Raw genomic sequence first — 21,860 nt, 5'->3', positions numbered from 1 at the left:
TTAAATTCAGAGTGTGTGGGGGTTTCTTGATGAATTTCAGTTGCTGGACTTGTGGAGCTGAAGGATGGTGGGGTTAGGAATTTACGAAAGGGGCTGAACCTCTGTAACACTGGACATACCTTGGTGTGATCTGCAATGAATTGATGTAATGCCAGGGAAGAGGTTTGCAGAGGTAATGTGTGAATCAAATACAACAGAGTGTAATTACATGAAAATGACCCTTTCAGATCTGTGGAAAAACAATTTCAAAGGCAAGTTATATCATATTAGAGACATTTTGTACCCCAGTGCAGTAATGAAAGGAAGCCTGCCCTCCTGATTTGTTTCAGCTTCTCATGGTGTGCCTCTGATATCTGGTAGACACAAAAAACTGCACAAAACTGAGACATTTTGGATGTCTGCCCTTACCTTGCTATGTTTATGAGATTATTTACTGCTGAACAGAGACAAGAAAATCAATTGGTCATTTACCATGTGAGCAAAAGGACACATACTGGAGGTTCTTCTGGACTGAAACAAATATAATAAATCTATTCTCCAGCCTGTTGTGCTCTGTGTAGACATCCTCTCCATCACTGCTTTGTCAAAGTGAAGAAATTTGGTTTTCAACAGTAAATTACTCTATTTTAGACAAACTTTGGCCTACACTCAGTGCTTCTGCCTCTTTCAATACCAGTGTTAAGTTTTTCATTGATTAGCCAGGAAAGACCTTCAATGTTTAGGATAAGCAATCCTGCTTGTTGCTGATAATTACAAGCGAAAACCCAGAGTCTGGATTTGAAATCACGCAGTATATTTACGTACTCCCATATGTTCACTGAGATGCAGAGAAAAGACTGCAGCACACCCTGAACTGCTGTAAATTAGCAGAGCAATGTAGAGTTGAGTGGCTGATGATCTGCTGCATTCTTTCTTGAACTTTTGATGTTATTTAGGTGCCATTTATCAATATTTCCTGTATGAAGAGCACATGTTCTCTCTTCAGAAAAACGGGTGGATATTGACTTGTACTCATTCTGTTCATTTTGTTAGATGGGTTTGTTTCTGCAGGGTACATACAGCAAGTGATAATTAATGTTCACGGTGTGAAATTGCAAACTCTCCTGCACACCCAAGAAAAAGGATGTGTGCTGTACATCAAACTACAGAATTAAAGTTTTTTTTGAATCAGACTCTGCCAGAGCAAATCCAACTATACTATTGGACTGAAGCTTATGATACATTTTCAGCAGGGTATCATATGTATTGCACATGCCTTATATATACAGCATCTTTCAAATTCTGATGTCTTTTCTTAAAATCATGAATGAAAAAAGGGTATAGAGGCCTAAGCAGGGGAAAAAAAATCAAACACTTTTTAAAACCCCTTGTACCCTTATAATGTTCTGTTCTAAACCACCTGTGAAATTCTCAAATATAATAAATTCAAAAGTTTTGCTTTAGATATTCAAATTGGCACATACAACAGTTCTTGCCTGCAGACTCAATTTTACTGTCCACTTCTCCCCACCTTACATAATTATGGACTTCTCTGAGGAACTCTTAGTTCATTATGTACTCACCTATCTAAAACACAACCTTTGAATTGACTTAATTGCTTCAGTCAGCCACATCTTAAAAATATCCTATTTGATTATCTCCATAACAGAAAATCTTATTTTCACTGTATGACTGGAAATGACAATTGAAATTGTATCAATTCCTTTATGCATATCTGAAAAGAGGTTAACTGCTCAGAAGAAAATAATCATTTTTATTTTTTCAGTTCATTGATTCAATCCACTAACTAGTCAGACATCACAATGTCTTTCAAAATGTTCATTTTTAAATTACTGCCTTTCCCTTGCTTCAGAGGAAAATATATTTCAGGATTAGATTAAAATGTGACCAAATAAATACTTTAAAGCATTAAAAAGGCTGGTGTTTCTAAGGAATATGGGACTGATAGTAAAATTGAGTTGCTCTATCTACCTTCAGCAGTTAATCAGTAATGGGAATAGCAACATATTTTTGTTAGAATATTTATATTCAAAGAGGAAATGCCAGCCTCTCTAGATAAAAGAGCGTAATCCAAATCTCTGCTTGCCAAAACTGCAGGACTATAAAAATAGTGATGGAAATAGACTGAAGACAAAAACTCACATCACCCCAAGTCTTTTCAGCTTTTGGGTTTAAAAAGGGTTGCTGAAGTGCATTTAGGTCTCAGAAAAAAATCCTATAGCTTTCCTACAAGGTGAAAAAATACTGGCATGCCAGGCATTAGCTTTCCTGTACTTGTCAACCAAATAAACTTTGTTCCTTGTATTTCCTTCTTGTTGAGCTGTGCATCTTGCTCCAGCTTTTAAGCTGGCCTTTTCAAGTGCTGTCCTGCACTTACACCTTAAATCCAGATGACAATGTTACTTCTGGAGAGTGGTGAGCTTGGTTTCCCTTCCCCCATGTGAGTTCTTCCACCTATGGGTAAATGAAGCAGTTATGGCACATTTCAGGACCCCACAGCTGGGGGCAGCTTCCTTAAACGAGCTAGTGTTGTGTTAGTCACCTGACTATGTAAGGTACAAGATTTTGTGCAGTATGCCATTAATCTAACAAAATCATTTGCAAGATCAGGTCAGCTGTCCCTATATCATCTGGGGGACCACAGGTTCCTTGTTTCCTGTTTCTCCCTGTTTCTTTCCCTTATCTTTTTCATTAGGTTTTAATTGCTTGATTGACATCTGTTTCAGGAGATTACTGGTAGCAATTAATGTCTAGAGATGAAGATTTTCATCTCAGTTTAGGTTTGTGGACTGCCTTTGATTTGAAAAGCCATTCAGTTCTGGTTCAGCTGGCTGTCCTTTGATGAGGCAATAGGTGAGGTTGCCTGTTACAAGCTGCAGTGATGAGCCCCGTAGCCCAAGTGCTGTACGTGCAGGTTGAAATGATTGCAGCGCTTGCAGAGCTATCCATGATTTTAGAAAGAAGGAGAAAAAGAGGGTTAGAGCGTAGAGAAGAGGAAGAGCTCCATTTTAGTTGTTTTTGAGGCTTAGGAATAGACAGGTAACAATCACTCTTAAGAGGAAGAGAACCAGGAGAGGCCTGACTCACAGAAGGGAGGAAGGAATTCGTAAAATGAATGGTTTAATCCCACTTTAATAAGCAGTGTAATGCAATAGGTCCAAATCTGTGGAGCACAACTGAGAATCCAACAGCAATATCGTGTATTTGAAGTTGTTTCAGATTAGCTCTTGTCTGGTCCCATGTAACTCATCAGTTACATTTTGTGAGTGTTCCATCGGAATGGAATCCACGTTGTGCACTGTGACAGGGCTTTGTGGAATCATGGCAGTAGAGATCTCATCAGAAAATTGGAAAACTGGCATTCAGATATGAATGTGATAGGATGAATATAGTATCAGAATATCAGACTAGTTTTCCAAATCTAAACTAAAACGTTAATACAGACACACCCATAAGAGTACTGTATTCAAGAAGCATATATCTGACAAGTTTATTCAAAAAATTTTTGTGACACCTATTTTAGAGGATTGCAGTGGCATGACAGAATGATTTTTCCTATTTTTTAAATTACTATCTGAAAGACCTTTTTGCTGAGTGTTTAATCATAGAACCATAATTTGTTTTAATTGTGCTGTAAATACTTTTTTGAAATGTAACAAGAAAATATCCATTAATGTTATCAACACTACCTGAACCTAGTAAGGCATCTTTGACACAAGGGTGTAGACACAGCTTCAGAGCAAAATTATTCACATCTGCCTATATTATCATCTGGATTTACTTTTAATTTGTATTTTTGTTTTATGATATTATGCTACAGCTTAATCTAGGAATTAATGGATTATTACAAATCTGTTGAATTCCATTAACAATCATATTTGGTTTTGCATTGTCATTTACCTGTGACTGTGCAGCCTTTTTGCTGGCAAAAAAAAGAATTGTTCCTGTCTGAGTTTGTGGATTTGGAGCCCCAGGTTATATTTTATTCCTTCTCTTGCTTTCTACCTCTTTTCTCCCTTGAATTCTCCTGTTTTAACATTTAAACATTATGCACTCCCATTGTTGAAGATCGAAGTGCTATATAGAAAATCCATTTCTTTTTCTTTCTTGCATGTAGTGTTCCTGTCAGTTCAGTTTAGTGTAACCTTAAAGAAGGGTTTGATTTCAGTGTGGGCTTGATTTCACATTGCCTGTCACTGATAACAAATGTGTCCACAGTGATCCAGAGCTGAATGAATTTCTGTGCTACTTCCTTCCTCAATCTCTTAGATATTATTCCATGATTATATTTATTTTTCTTTGTCCTCTGACCAGCATTCTCCCATAAATGAAATTATTTAAAACTGAAAGCGTTGTATTAAAACTAAAATCTTTTATTGCTATGTATTTTTCTGAGGTTTAGGATTCAAAAATCCTCAATCACAGATTAAAAATATTTTTGATAGCCTCGGATTCCTTATAGCCTCTGGATGTTTTGATTTTAAATGCATTACACTTACTTGATCAGTTTTCTTTCCTGATGTGTTTTTAAGGTCTGTAGTGCAACAAGTGCTATAGCATATACCAAATGGGAAATCTGCAGTAATGTTTAGTTGTGGCACTTCCTCCCAGAAAAATGTGTGAGTGTAGAATGTACCATTAATATGTGCTTAGTTCAGTATGCCAGATTTGCAGCATCTTTAGTAAATACAGACTATTTTTTCTGCCTTTGATTTTTTTTCGTTGCTTACATAAAAAGTAGTGTTATTAATTTATTACCTTTAGTTTGACTATGCATTATATTTTTAATAGCTTAGCTATCTTTTTTAAGCATTCCCATTCCTCTCTGTCCCCACTCTGTGTACAAATGGACAATTGATAGATGTGTTTTATGTTGTTGTGGAGGTTTTTGTTTTCCCTAAGAACTGTTCATCCTGTTCTGAAGCAGATCTGTTCATCATTGCCATTATGTGTTTATCCAATGACAATCATGGAAATATAAAATAATTTAGGTTGGATAAGACCCCGAAAATCATTGAGTCTAGCCATTAAGCTGGCATTGCCAATTCCACTACTAAACCATATCTCTAATTGCCACACCTAGCATGTATTTTAAATACCTCCAGGGATGGTGACTCAACCGCTTCCCTGGGCAGCCTGTTCCAATGCTTGACAACTCTTTCAGTGAAGATATTTTTTCTGATATCCACTATAAACCTCCCCTCATGCAACTTGATGCCATTTTACCTCATCCTGTTACTTATTGCTTGGGAGAAGAGACCAACCTTCTTCAACCAAGCTCCTTTCAGGTAGCTGTAGAAAGCAGTAAGGTCCCCCCAGAGCCTCCTTTTCTCCAGGCTAAGTAATCACAGTCAAATCTGATCATTTACTGGAAGAATGCTTGGTGATCAAAAGTATCTGAAGCTGCCAGGTAGATGCTTCATGCTGATGACCAGACATGCAACTGTATGGTGTTTCACCAGATGTTGTAAATGTGATGTATTCCTGTTACCTCATACTGCTTGGCTGTTTCAAAATCAACTGAGGCTTCTCTTTCCATGTAAATGGATTATTGAAGATAAAAGCAAAACCAACCAACCAAACAAAACCCATCAAATCCAGTAGTTTACTAGAAAAGGAATTTATTTTAGAATTCCCCAGCACAGAAATTATATTCCAAGTTTCAGGTTATTTTCCCAATGGAGAATTGCTGGCTGATACTTTTGATGAACATGGGTTAAGCTTTCTTTTCTAGTAAGAATCTGTATAGTGAGCATACACTTATGTTGGTGGTACTACCCAAGGTAATCAACAGCATCATTCAAATGTAAATTTTAGAAAATGATTAAATAAATATTCAAATATATTTTCTTCACAAGCTCTTCTATGAATGTTACAGTGTCTCTTCTCCATATGCTTCCTGCATGTTCAGGTGATTAGGAATTTTAGTGGTCCTCAACTTTGTATTGAGCAGAAGATTACTATTCACGTTTAATTTCTAAGAAAAGTCACTGCAGCTCTCTGAAAATCTCCCAAGTCCTACTTGGAATTAATGTATTGAGCTAAGTAATATTATGAAACTGAAAATATTTATTTGTTCTTAAACCAGATTTTTACCTTAGGGTAATGCTGAATTTGTTGACTTAAATCATTGTTAGAAATGGTCTGCACAAATTCAAACTGATGCTGTATGTGGGAGACAGCTGGTTGTCATGGTAACTGTAGTGCAGTTTTTAATTCCACTTGGTGAGTAATGCTAACACAATGTTGCTGAATAGACCATGGCTTAGCAAGTACAAGTATCTTGAATTCTCCATGTCAGTTTTACAGAGTAAGAAAATGCTTTTTTCAGATATATATACTGAACCATTTTTGGCTTATTGCTTTTCAACAAAGACATTAAAAAAGTGTATCTAAAAAGCTAGAGGATATCAAAATTATATGGAGAATCTGCTTTTGGTGCAGCCCTCAAAGAGCCCCAACAAGGTGATAAAATTAAGAGACAGACAGTAAGATATCTATAACCAGTGAATATGGTTTTGTTTTCTTATGACTATTTGTCACTGCATTTTTAATGTGCATCTATTGAAGAAATGCAGGAATATAAAAATTTAGGATGACAGAAGAGCACAAAGTTAGCCAATCAATTTTTATTTTTGTTTTTATGTGTGGAAGAAAATAGGACATTAATTGAAGTTATTTCATTATGTTAAAGCTGAGACATTCACTTATTGCTGTGCTTAAGAGAAGACCTTTGCTTTTCAGGTAATGTGTCCTACGTGAAAGAAACAAAAGACAATAACTCAAGATGTAGTTGGGGAAATAGGATCAAAATCCATTAATTAGTTTGCTAATTAGTCTTTTCTAGACCCTCATACTTACTATTAAAACACTTTCTTTCTGTTAGGTAATAGAGAAGAATGAGGATACAATTTTTAGTAGAGGCTGTGCCCTTGGCAGCAGTGTTTCCATATCATTGTGGATATATAGAGCTTCCAGGACTCAGAATTCTTGATGATAAAAGTATTTCTCATTGCTGAGATAGACAATTTGGGATTCTGCCAGTTCTGAAAAAATAACTGTCTTTCAGCTAATAATGTTAGTTATTAATTTTGTACACAATGTTAGTCCTTCACTTGGCATGAGAGACTCAGCTTTTTTCTGTATTGATTTTTTCTTTTTCCTTTTCCTACTTGAGCACATTTCTTTCAGATCCTTGCTCTAAATAATTAATTCATATTCTCAGGTACTCATGTTAGCATCTGGTATAGCAGTAGTAAAAGTCCAGAAGTGTATGTGTAGGATTCACCAAAGTACTCCCATCCGATTTAATGCAGAAAGTAAAACGGAAGTCCAGAAGGAAAAGGTAGTGAAATGGTGAATGGATTAAGTTTTTATGTTAGAAAATGAACATTGCTACTGTCCGAAATAAAGGCATATCAGTTTAATAGAAGACTGGAAGTGATTCAGCAAGAATGATAGCACACTAAAAAAAAAAAAAGAAAAGAAAAAATCCATCAAATGTGGCAGTGGAAGTCCTTGAGAATCTCTGCATTATACACACTGATGTGCCCGACTGGTAAAATAAAGCCCTTTAAAATAAAGGCCTCTGGTACAAAATTTTGAACACATTAAATATACTGATGCCAGAAGAATTGACCTTTATGGAAAAAGATTAGAAAATCAGTAGAGCAAGAGGGAAAGACCAAGAATATTCAAACCGTTGTGAATACTTGCAATAGAACAATGTAAAACAATTCATTTTTCTACTCATTAAATTGCAAATTTGCTGCTTATATAACTAATATACAAGACTTCAGAAGTGAGCACTTCATGGAATATAGACCGCTATTTTTAATGAACATGTTGCTGTTGCTTTTTCAGTATGCAGGCCCTGCAGCACTAATACTTGAAAATTTCTATTCATTCAAAAGCCATGAGCAAGATAAAAAGGCTGTGTTTTCCCATTCAGTCCTGTAGTATACTGAAAACTGAAAGCAGCTTTGTATTTGGAAGAATTAAGATAGTTATTTTTCCCTTTTGTTTGATCTGAAATGGGGAGAGGTGACTGAGCTGAGTTCTTATTTATTACTATACAAGTCTCCTCCCATATAACTTTAGGTAGGTTAGCACCAATCTGAGTATTTAAAGGAATCTATTATATCACAAATCTCTTGCATTATATTAGGAATCCTCATTCTCAGCAGTCACTGAATGGGAATGAGGAGATTCTCCTCCTGGGCTTAGTTCAGACCTCATCTGGATTCAGTCACTGTATAAAGAAGTGTCACTATATAAGAAGTATCAAGTGACCTTTGGTGTCTGAACTCCAAGGGACTCACTTGAGTGAGAGTGACTGCCCCAGAAATATAACACCATCCTCACCCAATTTAAACTAGGACTTTTCAAGTGATGAGAGATGACAAGTACTTGATAATGTGTGCAATATTTTAAAGTCTTAATCAGGGGAACGTCATCACTATTTCACAAGCAGCTGAGCTACAAAACTTGATTTGACTGGTGGATTAAGATTTTAATTCAGTCAGCTTTTAGAATAAAATTGTGTAGAATATTTCAACTGGTTATTTTTGTAACAAACAAAAAAATTGTACACATGCCTAGGTGGTTTCTTAGCATCTGTAAAATATTAATAAATAAGAGGTTTCTTCCAACCTTCTTAAACTAACAGGACTGTGTAAAGTGATCAGCAGGTTGGTGGAGACGTGTTCTGATAGAAGGTTAACTCAGAATTCACTTCCATTGGGATTGGGTTTGGATTTTACTGTGGATAATGATAGCATATATTTTTTTATTTTCCCATAATTCTGTGACAAAACTCTTAAAAAAACTTAGTAGAATCAATCAAGGTAGATAGTCCCTAAGTTCTTACTAGAACAGAAGTGTGTCCAGATAAACTAATGATCTGAGATGAGAACAATGACAGTACATGTGATTGAGCTGGAGGTAAAAGTGTTCCCTTTGGCTCTGAATGTTTTCTGGCTGAACTAAAGGACCGACACCACAGATTTTCACATGAACTACAGATACAATGTGCCTATGGATGCATCAGCATGCATGGTATTTGCCCAGAACTGAACTTCAGAGCTGAAATTTTGACTACCATTTCATTGTCATACTGAGCTGAATATCTTGTGTTTTGTGTCTGCACTGGGCGTGTCAGAATCCTGGCGATGTGTGTGAGACTTACAGAGCAGGGTATGGGATTTTGCATGGGAGCTTTGGGGGGTAGCAGCTACTGATAAATTCAGGCACTGGCAGTAGTGGAGTGTGTCTTCTAAAATTATTCTAAAATTATTTTCGGCAGTTTCAGCTTTCCTCCAGTATCAGAGAGTATTCAGAGTATTCAGTATATACAGAGTATTCAGTAGTCATCAAGCAGCAATGTCAGCATTTCATTGCAGTCATCTTTATGAAAAGGCGGCATCAGAAAAACACTTGGACTTCTGCAAATTATAGGCAATGTAGAAGCTCACTTTGCCTCAGGAAAATTATATCAAAATAGTTTATTAAAAATTTCTGAATTAATCTTTTTCAGTACATTCCCACTTACATTACTAGATGAACTTTATCTAACTGAATATTTATCTAACTTAGTTAAGTGTGAATACCACATCAGTGAAATCAGAAATCCTATCATCTTGTATGATTAAATAATTGAAATATTCAGTCATTTTGAATAACTGTATTAGCTAACGGTTGCATCACTCTCTACTTGTAAATGTATATATACAAATTACCTAAGTCTTAAAAAAAATCGTAATATCTGTAAGGGTATGTACTACACTCTATTAAAATGCATATGAATTTTGTTTAGTACCAAGTGAATTTTCTCATTCATGTAAGCCACCTAGTAGCCCATCTCCTTTTAATCAAATTATGCTTCTCCAACTTTAGAAATAACTTTGGTAACACTTTACATCTCACTGTTGGGAAATACTATCTTTGTTCTCATTCATAATATTTTGTTATACATGATAATTACTAAGCTATGCAGAAATACTGTTATGAGGCCTACATTAACATAATTCACCTAGTTCAAAAAATAAATTAAAAGTTATCATGGCAAAAAACCTCATGTATGCCAGTTAACACACATCAGAATTCACATGATTCCTTTTTCTAAACTGGTAATATTTATGTGTAATTGAATTTGGTGGTCAATGAGCTGTAGAAGGTATTTGGTTAGTTAGGTATTCTGCATAATTATGATGTCCCTCCTAAAATCCATGGTGATAGCTTTGCAATTATGTAGCTGAAGGTTCCACATAGACAGCTCATGAGATTTTTTTATTCTTCATGTTTTAAAATTCTAGCAGTTTAGAAGTCCATTCCATCTTCTGAGCGCATCTGCAACAGCTAAACCCACAGTATCAATGTAATAAACTTGAATATTCTTATCATCTTCCCAGAAAAAATTAATATATTTAATGCCTGAAGATTAATTGAGCTTCTAAATAAAAAGGAAAAATTCTCCTTCATCACAGGCTGTTTTAGAGGAAAATGCAGCATTTCTAGGAGCTGATGCATCTCTGAAGGGCCCAGTGAACCAAACTCCTGACAGGGTGAGTTTTCCTGTAGAGTGCACTGCTAGAAGCCATCCTTTTTAAAAACGAAGCTGCAGTGAGTCTCTGTAGGTCCATAGCTCATTGTTTGAATTTTGGAGTGTGTCTAGAATCCTTCAAGACTTCAGTGATTTTCCCCAAAACCCCAATAAATTCTGGTTGAAAACTCAGAGGCCACCCTTAAGAACTCTTAGATTCCCAGAAGATGAATTTTATGCATTCTCTGGCACAACTTTTTGCATTATGGCAAGTCAGTTATGGACTCTGAATTGAAGCAGTCCTGTAGTGCTGCCTGAAAAAGTTTGTTGCCTGCAGCTCTTAAATGTGTCCAGCATATTTTCAAAAAACTTGTTTCTCAAAAATAATAATAATATAATTTTCACACTCTTTTAATCACACTTAAATCTACCATGACTGTATAGTTATTTTAACTCTTTTTCTTCTTAGTGAGATTTTTATGAGCCCTATTAGCTGTATACTGGGGATGTAAGTAGAAAGTTCAGAAATTCCTTTAATCAGGAAATTCACGAGTTCTTAAAAGGAATTTTAAACACTTCTTGTAAAACAGTGAAATAAATCAAACCTTGTCTAACTGCATTATTTAATTCTATCGTAGAGCTTTCGAATATTCTCTCAAGAGTTGGTAATTTTTTGTGTGTCTGTAATGCCTGAAAAGTATCCCACCCTCTCTGTTAAAAAGGCTAGGAAACTTTTGTGTATTTTAAGTCTGCATTTTTGCTCTTGCCTAATGTCCTGTCTGTCCTTGTACTCAGGCTGGCTGTTTGCTTACATGACTTTCATTTTGCGAGACTAACAAAGCTAAGCTCCTTTATTCTCCACTTGTGAAAGAAATTATTCTTTCTGAGGGTGACCCTAATAACCATCCTCTATATCCATTCCATTCTGGAATGACTTCTTCTCTGCCTAGTTGATCAAAATTGTGTATTATGTCTCTGATTAGGCCTTTAAAATCAGAATATTTACATGGCAATGAGTCATCTTGTATGTTCTGGATTGCATTTGTCATCTTTTTTTAATTGTTAAATCATAGTGGCTCTGAGTCATCCTCTGATCAACCAGTGCTTTCACATCCTTGTCCTTATCTTTTGCTTTCCAAAGTGGCCTGTTTCACCAGCTTGTCATAGACAATCTCATTATAAATATGTAAAACATGATTTAGAACTTTGTCTTAGATGACATTCCTCTTTGTTTCAAGGTCATCAAATAAAAATTGGAAGTCTTTAAGCTGATTTTCCTACAAACTTTGGGTATGTTCACTCCGTGCTGTCTTCTCCTTTCCAAGTAAATAATTGTATTATCAATTGTAGCTTTTTCCTTATTCACCTGAAACTAATTGCTACTAATTCTTAATGTCTCAAAAGAAATCAGGTGAATTGTACTGCCTGTCTGGAAAAATAGTTATTGAGGAGAATTATCATTTGGGTCAGGCATTATTTACCTTTGGTAAACCTACCCTATCTCTCTTCATGTTCTTTTTCTTTGATTTCTTTTTTTTGTCACTTTTTCCTACACAGTAGCACATTAGTAGGCCAGTTGCTGCTTGTAGATTTGCACATATTTTCATTTTCTTAGGAAGTTTGCCAGGTTTTCAAGTATGAAATATAAAATCCTGATGTGGAGACTTTGGGTTTATACTTTTATTGGAAATGGGCTACTGACAATCAGATTTCCAGATTATTTTATATTATCAGCTTTTCTAAAATTTCAGTGCTATTTGCTAAATCTCACCTTTCCATAGCATGACCCTATAAAATTTTTTATTATTAATTAGTGATAATTTCAAACATTAAGATTGTTTTGTATCTTTTGATGCAATTTACATATATTTCTTATTGTTTCCACATTTTCACTGTGCATCAAACCAGCTTTTATGCCTGGCTAGAACAAAGATGTCTTGGACTACATAATTAGTTTTCCAGATATTGAGATGGACATGGACTGCAGCATTTCTACATAATGACTTTATCATGTAATAATCCCAGCACACTTAGCAATTTCATCTCAGTAACCAGGTGATTTTATGTGGCATTTCTGCAGTACTGCTGTACTGCTTCATTTCATCCTGGGATTCTATATAAATTCTGCTTTTCACTTGCTAGTCATCCCTGAGCCTTTCCAGACTTGTGTTTAAACAGCGTTCTAGAAAGCGCAGTTAAACTGTGACAAATTATGTAGGTAAGTTAGCATGCCTGGGGAACTTCTACTTTCCTTGCTTGATGTCAACCCATTAAAAACTAACAGAGTCCTGTTTCTTTTACCACCTGCAATTTGCTTGTCTCGTATAAGCATATTCAAACTGGCATTGTTTTCATTCTTTTTACAAGACTTTTATTTAGTATTTTCCCATCTGGTCTTAATTTTGGGGGCTTCTGATTGATACTTTTCATACCAGAAAAAGAGATCAGAACTCATGTACAGACTGCCTAAAGGCTCACAGCACTGGGCCAAGTGCCTGTCCTTACATCACATATCTTGTGCTGAGATAATTCCAAAGGAGTGTTGTTTAAATACCTACCAGGGGAGACAGCTGAAAAAACCAATTTTGCCTCTTTTTTATTATGTTAACACCTAAACCTTTAACATAAACCCCAAACTGAAATCTTCAGTTGCTTCTAAGGATTTGCTGTCTTACTCAAGGGATGAAATAAAATCTATTATATATGTATAAATAATTTATTTGCTTGATTTTATTATGATGACCACACTGTTAACTCAGTCAGTACATATTTAATAATGTAGCTCTTACCTATATAGCTTAATTTCTATTTTTTTTACTGTAACTTTATATAGCTTGTGCCTATTTTGGCAGCACCCTTTGTATCTTTAATAATTTAATATATGGTGTCTTGCATCGGAATCTCTACATCACCTTATCAGATTCTTTGAAATCTGGAAACAGTGAAGCTGCTTTTCCAGTTCTCCTCCAGGTTTTAGGTGAATTCATTTACTCTTTTTTTTTCTTTTTTTTTTTTTTTCCCCTCCAGACTTCTTCTGACCTGTTGTTAAGGTGCTGCTTTTTAAGTTAAGGAAATTGCTGACTGGAAAAACATACCTTATGACTGTTCTGAGGATTCAGAATTGGTTGGTTTTCTATGAAATATATTTTATCTTAAATAGAAATACTGTGCCTGAACTCAAAAATCAATCTAGTACCAAGGCATATGCAAGGGTTACTGAAAACAGTTTGATTTTTGTCATTCCACAGTGGTTACCAAGTATGTTTCTTGATAATGATTGCTTGATAATGAGTACAGTCTCTCAATATTATGCTAAATTTTAGTCAAGTAGAACACTGTAACAGGAAAGCAATGCTTCAATGGGAGCAGGTCTCTTAAAGGACTTAGGAAAGTAGAAGAACCAAGGTATCACAAAGTCACCTAAGGCAGGAGGCTGTCTTACCTAAACACTTAAAAAAACTCCTTGTAAATGCTAGCATTGATTATAAGGAATGGACAACTACCAGAATAAAACTGCCTGGGGAAAAACTTCACTTTAAATCTTTTATTTTTCCCTTAAAACATTTTAATAAGGGTCACACATGCCTGAGTTGCAAGAATGCCAAGCATCCATAGCTCTGAATATCCTGAGGACCATGTCCTCTTCAGAATGAGATTTTCCATTCAAATTTAAAATTTTTAGGATCCAGTTAGATTTATTGGTTCCATTTTGGTGCCTCAGATATTTTGAAAAATTACACACACACATACAAAATCAGGTCAAAAATGGAAACAAACCCTAAAACTTCAAAAGTACTTATAAAACTGTACTACCCAAATTATGGTTCAGAGTGTTTAAAACAACCGTTCATTTCACTTTTTGGAAAGTTGACCAGGTTCCAAGAAGTCCTAGGATCCAGGAGTCCTAGGAAGCCTCCTAGAAAATCCTCAGAGCTGGTTTAGAGCTGATAAGCCCTCTTTCCCTGACTGCAGGTCACACAGCAGATTTTCAGATATCTGGGCAGATGACATGGAAGATACTTGAGAGGGTTTGAAATCATTTCTATCATATTTATGTGCAAATGGGTGGATGTCTGTGAATAACTTTCATTTTAAATTACTGGCATTTTTCAGCAGAAAAATGCTCCTTAGAAGAATTTGCACTGTGTTCAGGATTTCTTTTTTCTAATCAATGCTAGTACAATCCAGTTAATAGGACTAAAAGTGAAATGGAGTCATGATGGGATTATTGACATTCTGTTTTGAAAACACTCTCAGAACGTCTAAATCCTGACTGGTGAATTGCTGACAGAAACTCTAAGCTTTTCCAGGAAAAATATGAGATGCCAGTGCTGGCCTGTCATTGTAAAACTGTGGCTCCTATGGTGGGTCTGTTTCTATTGCTCTTTTTCTCTTCTCAGAGGTGCAGGCAGCTTTTTGCCACTAGCATGCTCCGGAATTTTAGTTCCTATGTGATGTGATGCTCAAAAAAAAGAAGAAAATTTAAATGAGACGATTAATGTGAATTTTGAAGCATCTGAAGCACAATCATTCACTCAAAACTTGATGTTACTGTCATTGGTTTTAGTAATATCTGTTCCCATATTGTATTTCATCTCTGAACTCTGTAGCATCTTACAGGGCAAAATAAATGCCATCATTTTTATTTTGCTTAAGTGAGAGGGATACTGAGGCAGGAGTGGGGAACTGACTTATACTTTACCTCACACAAGATTAGCAGAATACATGACTGAACCTTCCAGCAGGTTCCCTCCATCCTCTGCCACAATGATAGGAACTACTTCAGTGCTCAGATCATCCCTCTTCTGTGAATAATGAATACTACTACCGAAAATTCTCACACATCTTAGATGAAAAAATCGTTCACATATTTATTCATACTTTTAAACAGCATTGTGAATGTGAGGGTCCTCTCACTATGTGCATTTTTCATTAATATCCTACCATAGGATCTTGTTGGCAGGCATGTCGCTGTAGCAGACAGTTTAGATGTTTAATTTTGAGGAATTTCTAAGTAAATACTTGATGTGCAGCAAGTAGTTTGAGTTTATGTGTGCATTTGTCTAGTTAAGGAATAGCCCTGTCCCTTTGCCCTTTACTCCACCAGCCTACCTGCACTCAAAAATAATTGAAGTAATAGGTAGTATAAATGTGTAGTATTTAAAATAAAGTTGTCCTCCAGAAAGTGACTGTAGGCAATTTTTTATTGAAGTTTATTAAATAGTTTGTGTTATGGGTATTCATTTTGAGCAGACAACAAGGGAAAAATACTGTCCTGAAGTCTGATCAGGAAAATGTTTTCTGTAAATGTGTCTTTTTGTCAAGTAAATAATTTGATGTTGCTGCATGTTTGAGATTTGCTCAGTCAGCCTGAGCAGAGCAACGAGTCCACACTAATTCCATTTGTGGGCTGTGTGCAGCGTTTCTTCTTCAACCTTGCCCCTGTGATGTGAAGCTGTAATCTGTGAGTGAGACTTGGGGCACCCTGGTCAGGTTCCTCCCTCCCTTGCTGTATGCTGAAGGGTCTCTGTGGGCAGAGATGGGTGCTGGTGAGGAGGAGAGGGATGGATGCAGCCTGGTCCTGCCTCAGCTCGGTGACTGCCATCAGCCCTGCTCGCAATCTCCCTTCAGGTGGGAGCAGCTTCTGCTCCACATCTCCCCAGTCCCACAGGCAAGCTCTGTGTACACCATTACTTTTTCCTATTAGTAAGTCCCAATGGAGAAGAAATTAGAGAACCGCAATAAATTAGATGATTTCTCCTCTTAGCAAAAGTGCTATAAACCTGTTGTTTTCTCTGGTTTGTGTAGGGCTGCTTTTGTGAAGTCATAGCACATTGTTGCTTAACCCAGTGCCTTTAGCTGTTGGCTTCATTATCATAAGCTTATTCATATGCTTCTAGCTTTCTCTTTTTATGTATAATGAATAATTAGTGTAATTTAATATGTCATCATTGTTGCTTTTTCCAGCACAGAATAATAATAAAAATCCAATATAAATGTAAAGTTAATCACACTGTAACCTCTCTTACACTTCTGTACATCTCCAGATAAGTCCTTAACAGTGATCTGGGGTTTGACAAATGTCTCTTCTAAGAAAGTCTGTGCGTACTTTTTGATAGTAATTTTAAGGCCAAAATGGTATCATCAGAGGTTCAGCATATGCAGATACTTGGGATATCATAGAGTAAAATATGTCTTTTTCAGAAGCATGAGATAAAGCCAATTATAACAGCTTTAGTGAATTAGGCAGTGGAAACAATCTCAGGATGAGTGCTTGAAGTTTAGCTCAGTTAATTCCAATTAAAGCCTTCATAATAATTTAAAATTCTAATGTAGACATGTTCTCTTGCTATCTGCTCTTTTTTTCTGAGCACTTTTAATGAGCAGCATCACCTAGGTTGAATATTTACTTAAAAAAGGATGGGTTTGCATTTTTACTGTTAAAATCTGAAAACCTTCCTAAAATATACGTGGTGTAAGGAAAATGGTGTACAAAAATCTTTATCTCCTTATTTAAGCATTCAAATGACATCACAGACTACTCATGCTTTTCTTCCATATTTATTGTGTGGTCACTAGATGCTTCTCATACTCATTTTAGTTTACTGATCTCTGTTACACCTTTTATCTCTCACGTTTATTTCTCCCAGCACATGGTCATATATTAATGTCATGTTTGTTTATATGGTTGTGAAGATCATTGTTTTACTTCTGAAATAGGTAACGCACATGTGCTATGAGTAAACTGTGATAATCTATGTAAATTATGTGCACAGAGCCATACTCTGCCCTTGGGGGAAATGCAAATTAGAACATTTTGTAGTTTGTTTGTTTTTAAATACATACACTTTTCACATCAAGGCTCAGGACAGACTCCCTGTTTATCTTCCCATTGCTCATCATTTGTTATTCCTTGTATATATCTCAGTCTTTAATGATTAGTTTACTACTTTGGCAGGAAAAAAATGCTTGATAAGTGAAGTCCTCAGAATACAATGTTTGGTGTATTTTATAGCTCTGCTGTAAGGGAATTATCTGCTTGTAAAAGGGTGTATAACACACGGCTCAAAGCCATTATAGTGATCTGACAGCCTTCATTCATTTTCTCCCGGTGTTGGCTTGTTTTCTTCTTTTACATTAGGGTTTGTAATATTTTTTATCCTGCATGACTAAAACATAGTTAACTGAGTTTCCTTATATGAAGCAAGAAAAACATTGATAAAACCGTGTTGTTTACTGCACTTGCAGTCCTCTGCAGATGTAATTTGTTTTAATAATAAAATTATTTTTATACTTAAGTACCCTTTCGGAGAAATGTTTTAATGTAAGTTGTCTGATTCTATTTTAAGTGAAGGAGAAAACCTGGTAGAGGTTGTCTCTTTAAATCAGATCTGCAGTGTTGATGGACCCTCTAGCAGGCACGGTAAGAACCATTCTCACCTCTGCAGCAGGGAGCTTGACCATATAGACTCTCACATTCAATCAAAACGCTTTCCCTTTTAATATGCACTGTACCAATCCTATTCCCATGGTTACAGCCCGTGCTTCTTTGGTTGCTTCCAGTCTGTTGGAAAAGGAAGGCAGCATACATTTCTTGTACAGGAGTTTAAAACATCATGAAAGCAACCCTGTTGTGATTTGCATTTTAAATGTTTCTTTTTTTTTCTCATTGTACAGAATGCTGTAGCAGTAGCTTCAGTTCATTTGCCACAGTCTGTCTTCTCTCAGTCTTCAGCCTGGCAATCTGTTGATAACTCCACTTGCAAGCTACAGTTTATTGTCTTTCGGAATGGAAAACTCTTTCCTAGCACAGGAAACTCATCAAATCTCGCAGATGATGGGAAACGTAGGACGGTTGCCACACCAGCTGTTTTTGCTAAAATAGGTGAGAAGCTGATATGCATTATTTTCTTTAATCTAAACGCTACGGTATACTTGATTGTGTAGAGAATAGAGGAGTAGAGTATGCACTGTGCTGAGAGGCTGGAAACAGTATCTGTCTTTAGTACAATGTTTGCAATTGTTCCTATCTGCACGATTTTATTCAGATTGTCCTGCAAATAAAGAAATGCCCTTGCACTATGATTAGAAGGCAAATTCTGGGCTACTGTTTGTAGACTGCATTGTTACAGATGCTTGCTTCTTACAGCTATCAGAAGGAGCTTTGTTTTACTCTTTACAATTGCAGTGTTAATGTCCTAGACACTGATAAAAATCAGGCTTTTGGAGTGGGAGTAGTGCCCTGTTGCATGTATCAATACTCAGCAGTATACTTTCTGATACGATGGATGTAAAACAGATGTTGTTAAAGACTTTTGTCTAAATAAAATACATTGTATGTGCTAGTGAGTCATTATTTTGATTAATTACTCACCCATGCAATTTTACTAATTTTGTCCGGTACTGAATAGTGCTCTCATTTCTATTAGCATGTTTAAATGTTTGAATGTGACTTGCAAAGTGCAGAATTGTCTCAGCTATTAATCATGCCATGAAACTGAGCCATTTCTGCAGTTGCATGGGCAATAGAGTAACACTGGTTGTAACTGGAGAATCTGAAACAATAAAAAAGATCTCTTTTGTGAGGGATGATTAGATCATTTTGACACATGATGTGATTGAAATATTCAGATTTATACCATTCCACACTTCTCTGATGTAAGCACTACCTTTGATTTTGACCGTTAAGATTTTATGTCCTCTGGCTTTTTTCCCCATAGTTTAGTGTATCTGATCTCTTTACAGAGCACTCATCACTCCGTCTCTCTGATTCAGTTTGTTCCTTTTGCAGATGGGTGCAGTTTTGGAAACCTCACCAGCCCTCTTACTATAGGATTGAGGCACTTTGCACGGGGTATAGACCCCATTGCAGCCTTCTGGGATTTTGACCTTCTAGATGGACATGGAGGCTGGTGGGGAGAAGGGTGCCACATAATTAGTTCTGCAGGCAATATTACCACCATTCAGAGTACACACTTCAGTAACTTCGCAGTGCTAATGGTAAGTATATGACTTAGCAAATATACCTGTATTTTTCTTTCTCTCTCTTTTGCCATACATTTATGTTCTTTTTACGTGCATCTGTTTCATTCTTACTTGTCAGTAGCTGACCTTCTGGGTTTTTATAATGTTCAGTGTAAAACAGTCTAAAAGAAAGTAAGTTGTTTAACTGCTAGTGAGTGAATAAACCTGTGGGTCAGTTTTAATATCCTGAGACAGACCTAATCAGAAATGACATTAAATTCAGTCTTATAAATGAAAGTTCCATCATGAATGATGAGTACGTAATGGTTATAAATTATAGGACAGGGTTTAAAAATGTATACTCCTGTGTGCTTTTACATCAGCACATCTCAGAGGCTGGTCTGCTTTTGTTCCTGCCCTGCACTGTGTTGATCATACTAATTAGTTGCAGGCATACCGCAATGTTGAATCATTTAATAAATGGAGAGGAGTAACATCTTCTGCTCTTTTAAGTAAGGACAGACCTGTCCTTGTTGATTCTGTAGGAGTTTTGGTTTGTACACCAATGCCGATAGCCTACTTATAAAATTGCTGTTCATGAAGAAAAATATTCCTGTGCAGTGCTAACACATCAGCTGCTTTGCTCTGTTCTCAGTCACACTTACAGTTCCCATTGCAGTTATTTAACTAACGTGCTTAACAGAAAGTTACCTTCATGAAAGCAAAAATATTATGCATACAATAATGAACTTTTATGATTCAGGGACTAAAGGAAAGCAAACAAAAAACTGAAAGGTTTATAAGCTTTATAGGTGACAAAGTGTTTTCACACTTAAAAATATTTATTATAAACCAGTTGTAAAAATATTAGACGTGTGTACTATTAATACTAGATTGCTCTTGAATGCTGATGCATGATTGCTCTGTAGATGCTGCTTGTGTACATTACAGAAATGTTTATAGTTGAGTAAATAATGTATTGTGTGTATGTGTAAGGGACAGCAAACACAGGCGACAGGAATTGCAAGGACGTGTGCAGAGAATACCAATCTGCTGCTGTCAGATGGAGCCCAGATGGCAGCCAATCATAGCACAAAGCTGTGGTACCCACGAGTTAAATGCAGATATTATCATCCACTTCCTAAGAACTGATTTCACTGAGACTTAGTTGAACATTTTTTCACCCATTACAGAATTGTTCAGAATTTAAGAGCTGTTCCTCAGATTTGATGACATCAAATACACCTCATTTTCTACAGCTGCTGTGAGTTCCCTTTTTCTCCCAGCCACTTGTTTCCCAGAATGCAAATCATAATTTTGCTTTGAGGATGTGTTTCTAAATTCTTTAAAGAAAGCACCTGTTGACTTTGCAGGTGCCACACCCAAAATGGCTTCCTCCTTCTTCAACTGCTTGAGTTCAGCCTGTTCTTCTTAAACTTTTAGTAGTTACTAAATATTTAATCAACTGTTTGCAAACAACCAATTCCATAGTTTCTTTTTGTTTGAAAAGTTGAATACTGACACAAAGGGCTGCAGTTAATTTTTGGTTTGTAAAGCACATTTATCTCTGATAAGTTGTAGGAGATGGGTTTTTCTACAACCATAAGGCAGCTGAGGCACTTTTTACTGGAGCTTTTGTATCTGGTATGTAATTCTGCTTTAGGCCTTGTGTTTTCTTGGTTATGAGAATTCAACTTTGCTTTATTTCATGTGTGCATCTTTCAAGTTTATCTGTGCAAGACAAGAATGTAGAATCTTAGACTCACCCTTGCTTTGCAATTGCTATGGTAGCAAACAGTGGGATATGTTTCTTAGCTCATGTTTCACACTAACTTTTAAGAAAAAAAGATGACAGGTAATTTTAAAATATCCTTATGTAAGTACGCACACACAAACACATTTTCCAGCCATTGTCTTTCTAAACAGTTAATGGAAAATTTTTGTACCTTCATTGTGTGCAAACATTTTAATTCAAGTATTATTTTTTAATCACTGTTTTATAGTATAAAGTCAAGGATTGTTTTATTTGATAGAAAGTATGCTTTTCTGAGCAGTTCAATTCTCATACCAGAAATGAAAAATACTTCATTGTTCTGCAGAATTATTAATATACAAAATGAACAGTATAAAGTGCCTATGTGTATCTTACTAATTCATATCTAAATGTCTAATATATTTTAAAATACAAACTGTCAGCAAATTCAAAATAGCTGGCATATGGTGTGTAGCCAATGAAATTACCTGGAATATCATGATACATGTCATTAATCTGTAATTCTCTAATCTGTTAAACAACAAAATTTCATAATTTATTATTATGGTTTGGGGTAATTGCAGAAAACTGAGGTAGCATCTG

At 35.9% G+C, this 21,860-nt stretch overlaps 1 protein-coding gene across 1 annotated transcript in view; it reads left to right on the top strand.

Moving 5' to 3' along the window:
- LOC309575335 (adhesion G protein-coupled receptor A3-like) overlaps window positions 1–21,860 on the top strand; it is a gene marked incomplete at its 5' end in the record, with an annotated part of 260,286 nt that overhangs the window by 195,120 nt on the left and 43,306 nt on the right. The window contains 2 exons of the mRNA XM_082285708.1: window positions 18,218–18,425; window positions 19,332–19,540. Coding sequence (XP_082141834.1) covers window positions 18,218–18,425; window positions 19,332–19,540 — 417 coding nt within the window. The remainder of the gene's footprint in view (window positions 1–18,217; window positions 18,426–19,331; window positions 19,541–21,860) is intronic.

The sequence above is a fragment of the Coloeus monedula genome (genome assembly GCF_965178545.1).
Source record: "Coloeus monedula genome assembly, chromosome: 8".
Lineage (NCBI taxonomy): Eukaryota > Metazoa > Chordata > Aves > Passeriformes > Corvidae > Coloeus > Coloeus monedula.
The sequence above is the reverse complement of the archived record's forward strand: the minus strand, read 5'-3'. Positions and strand labels throughout refer to the sequence as shown.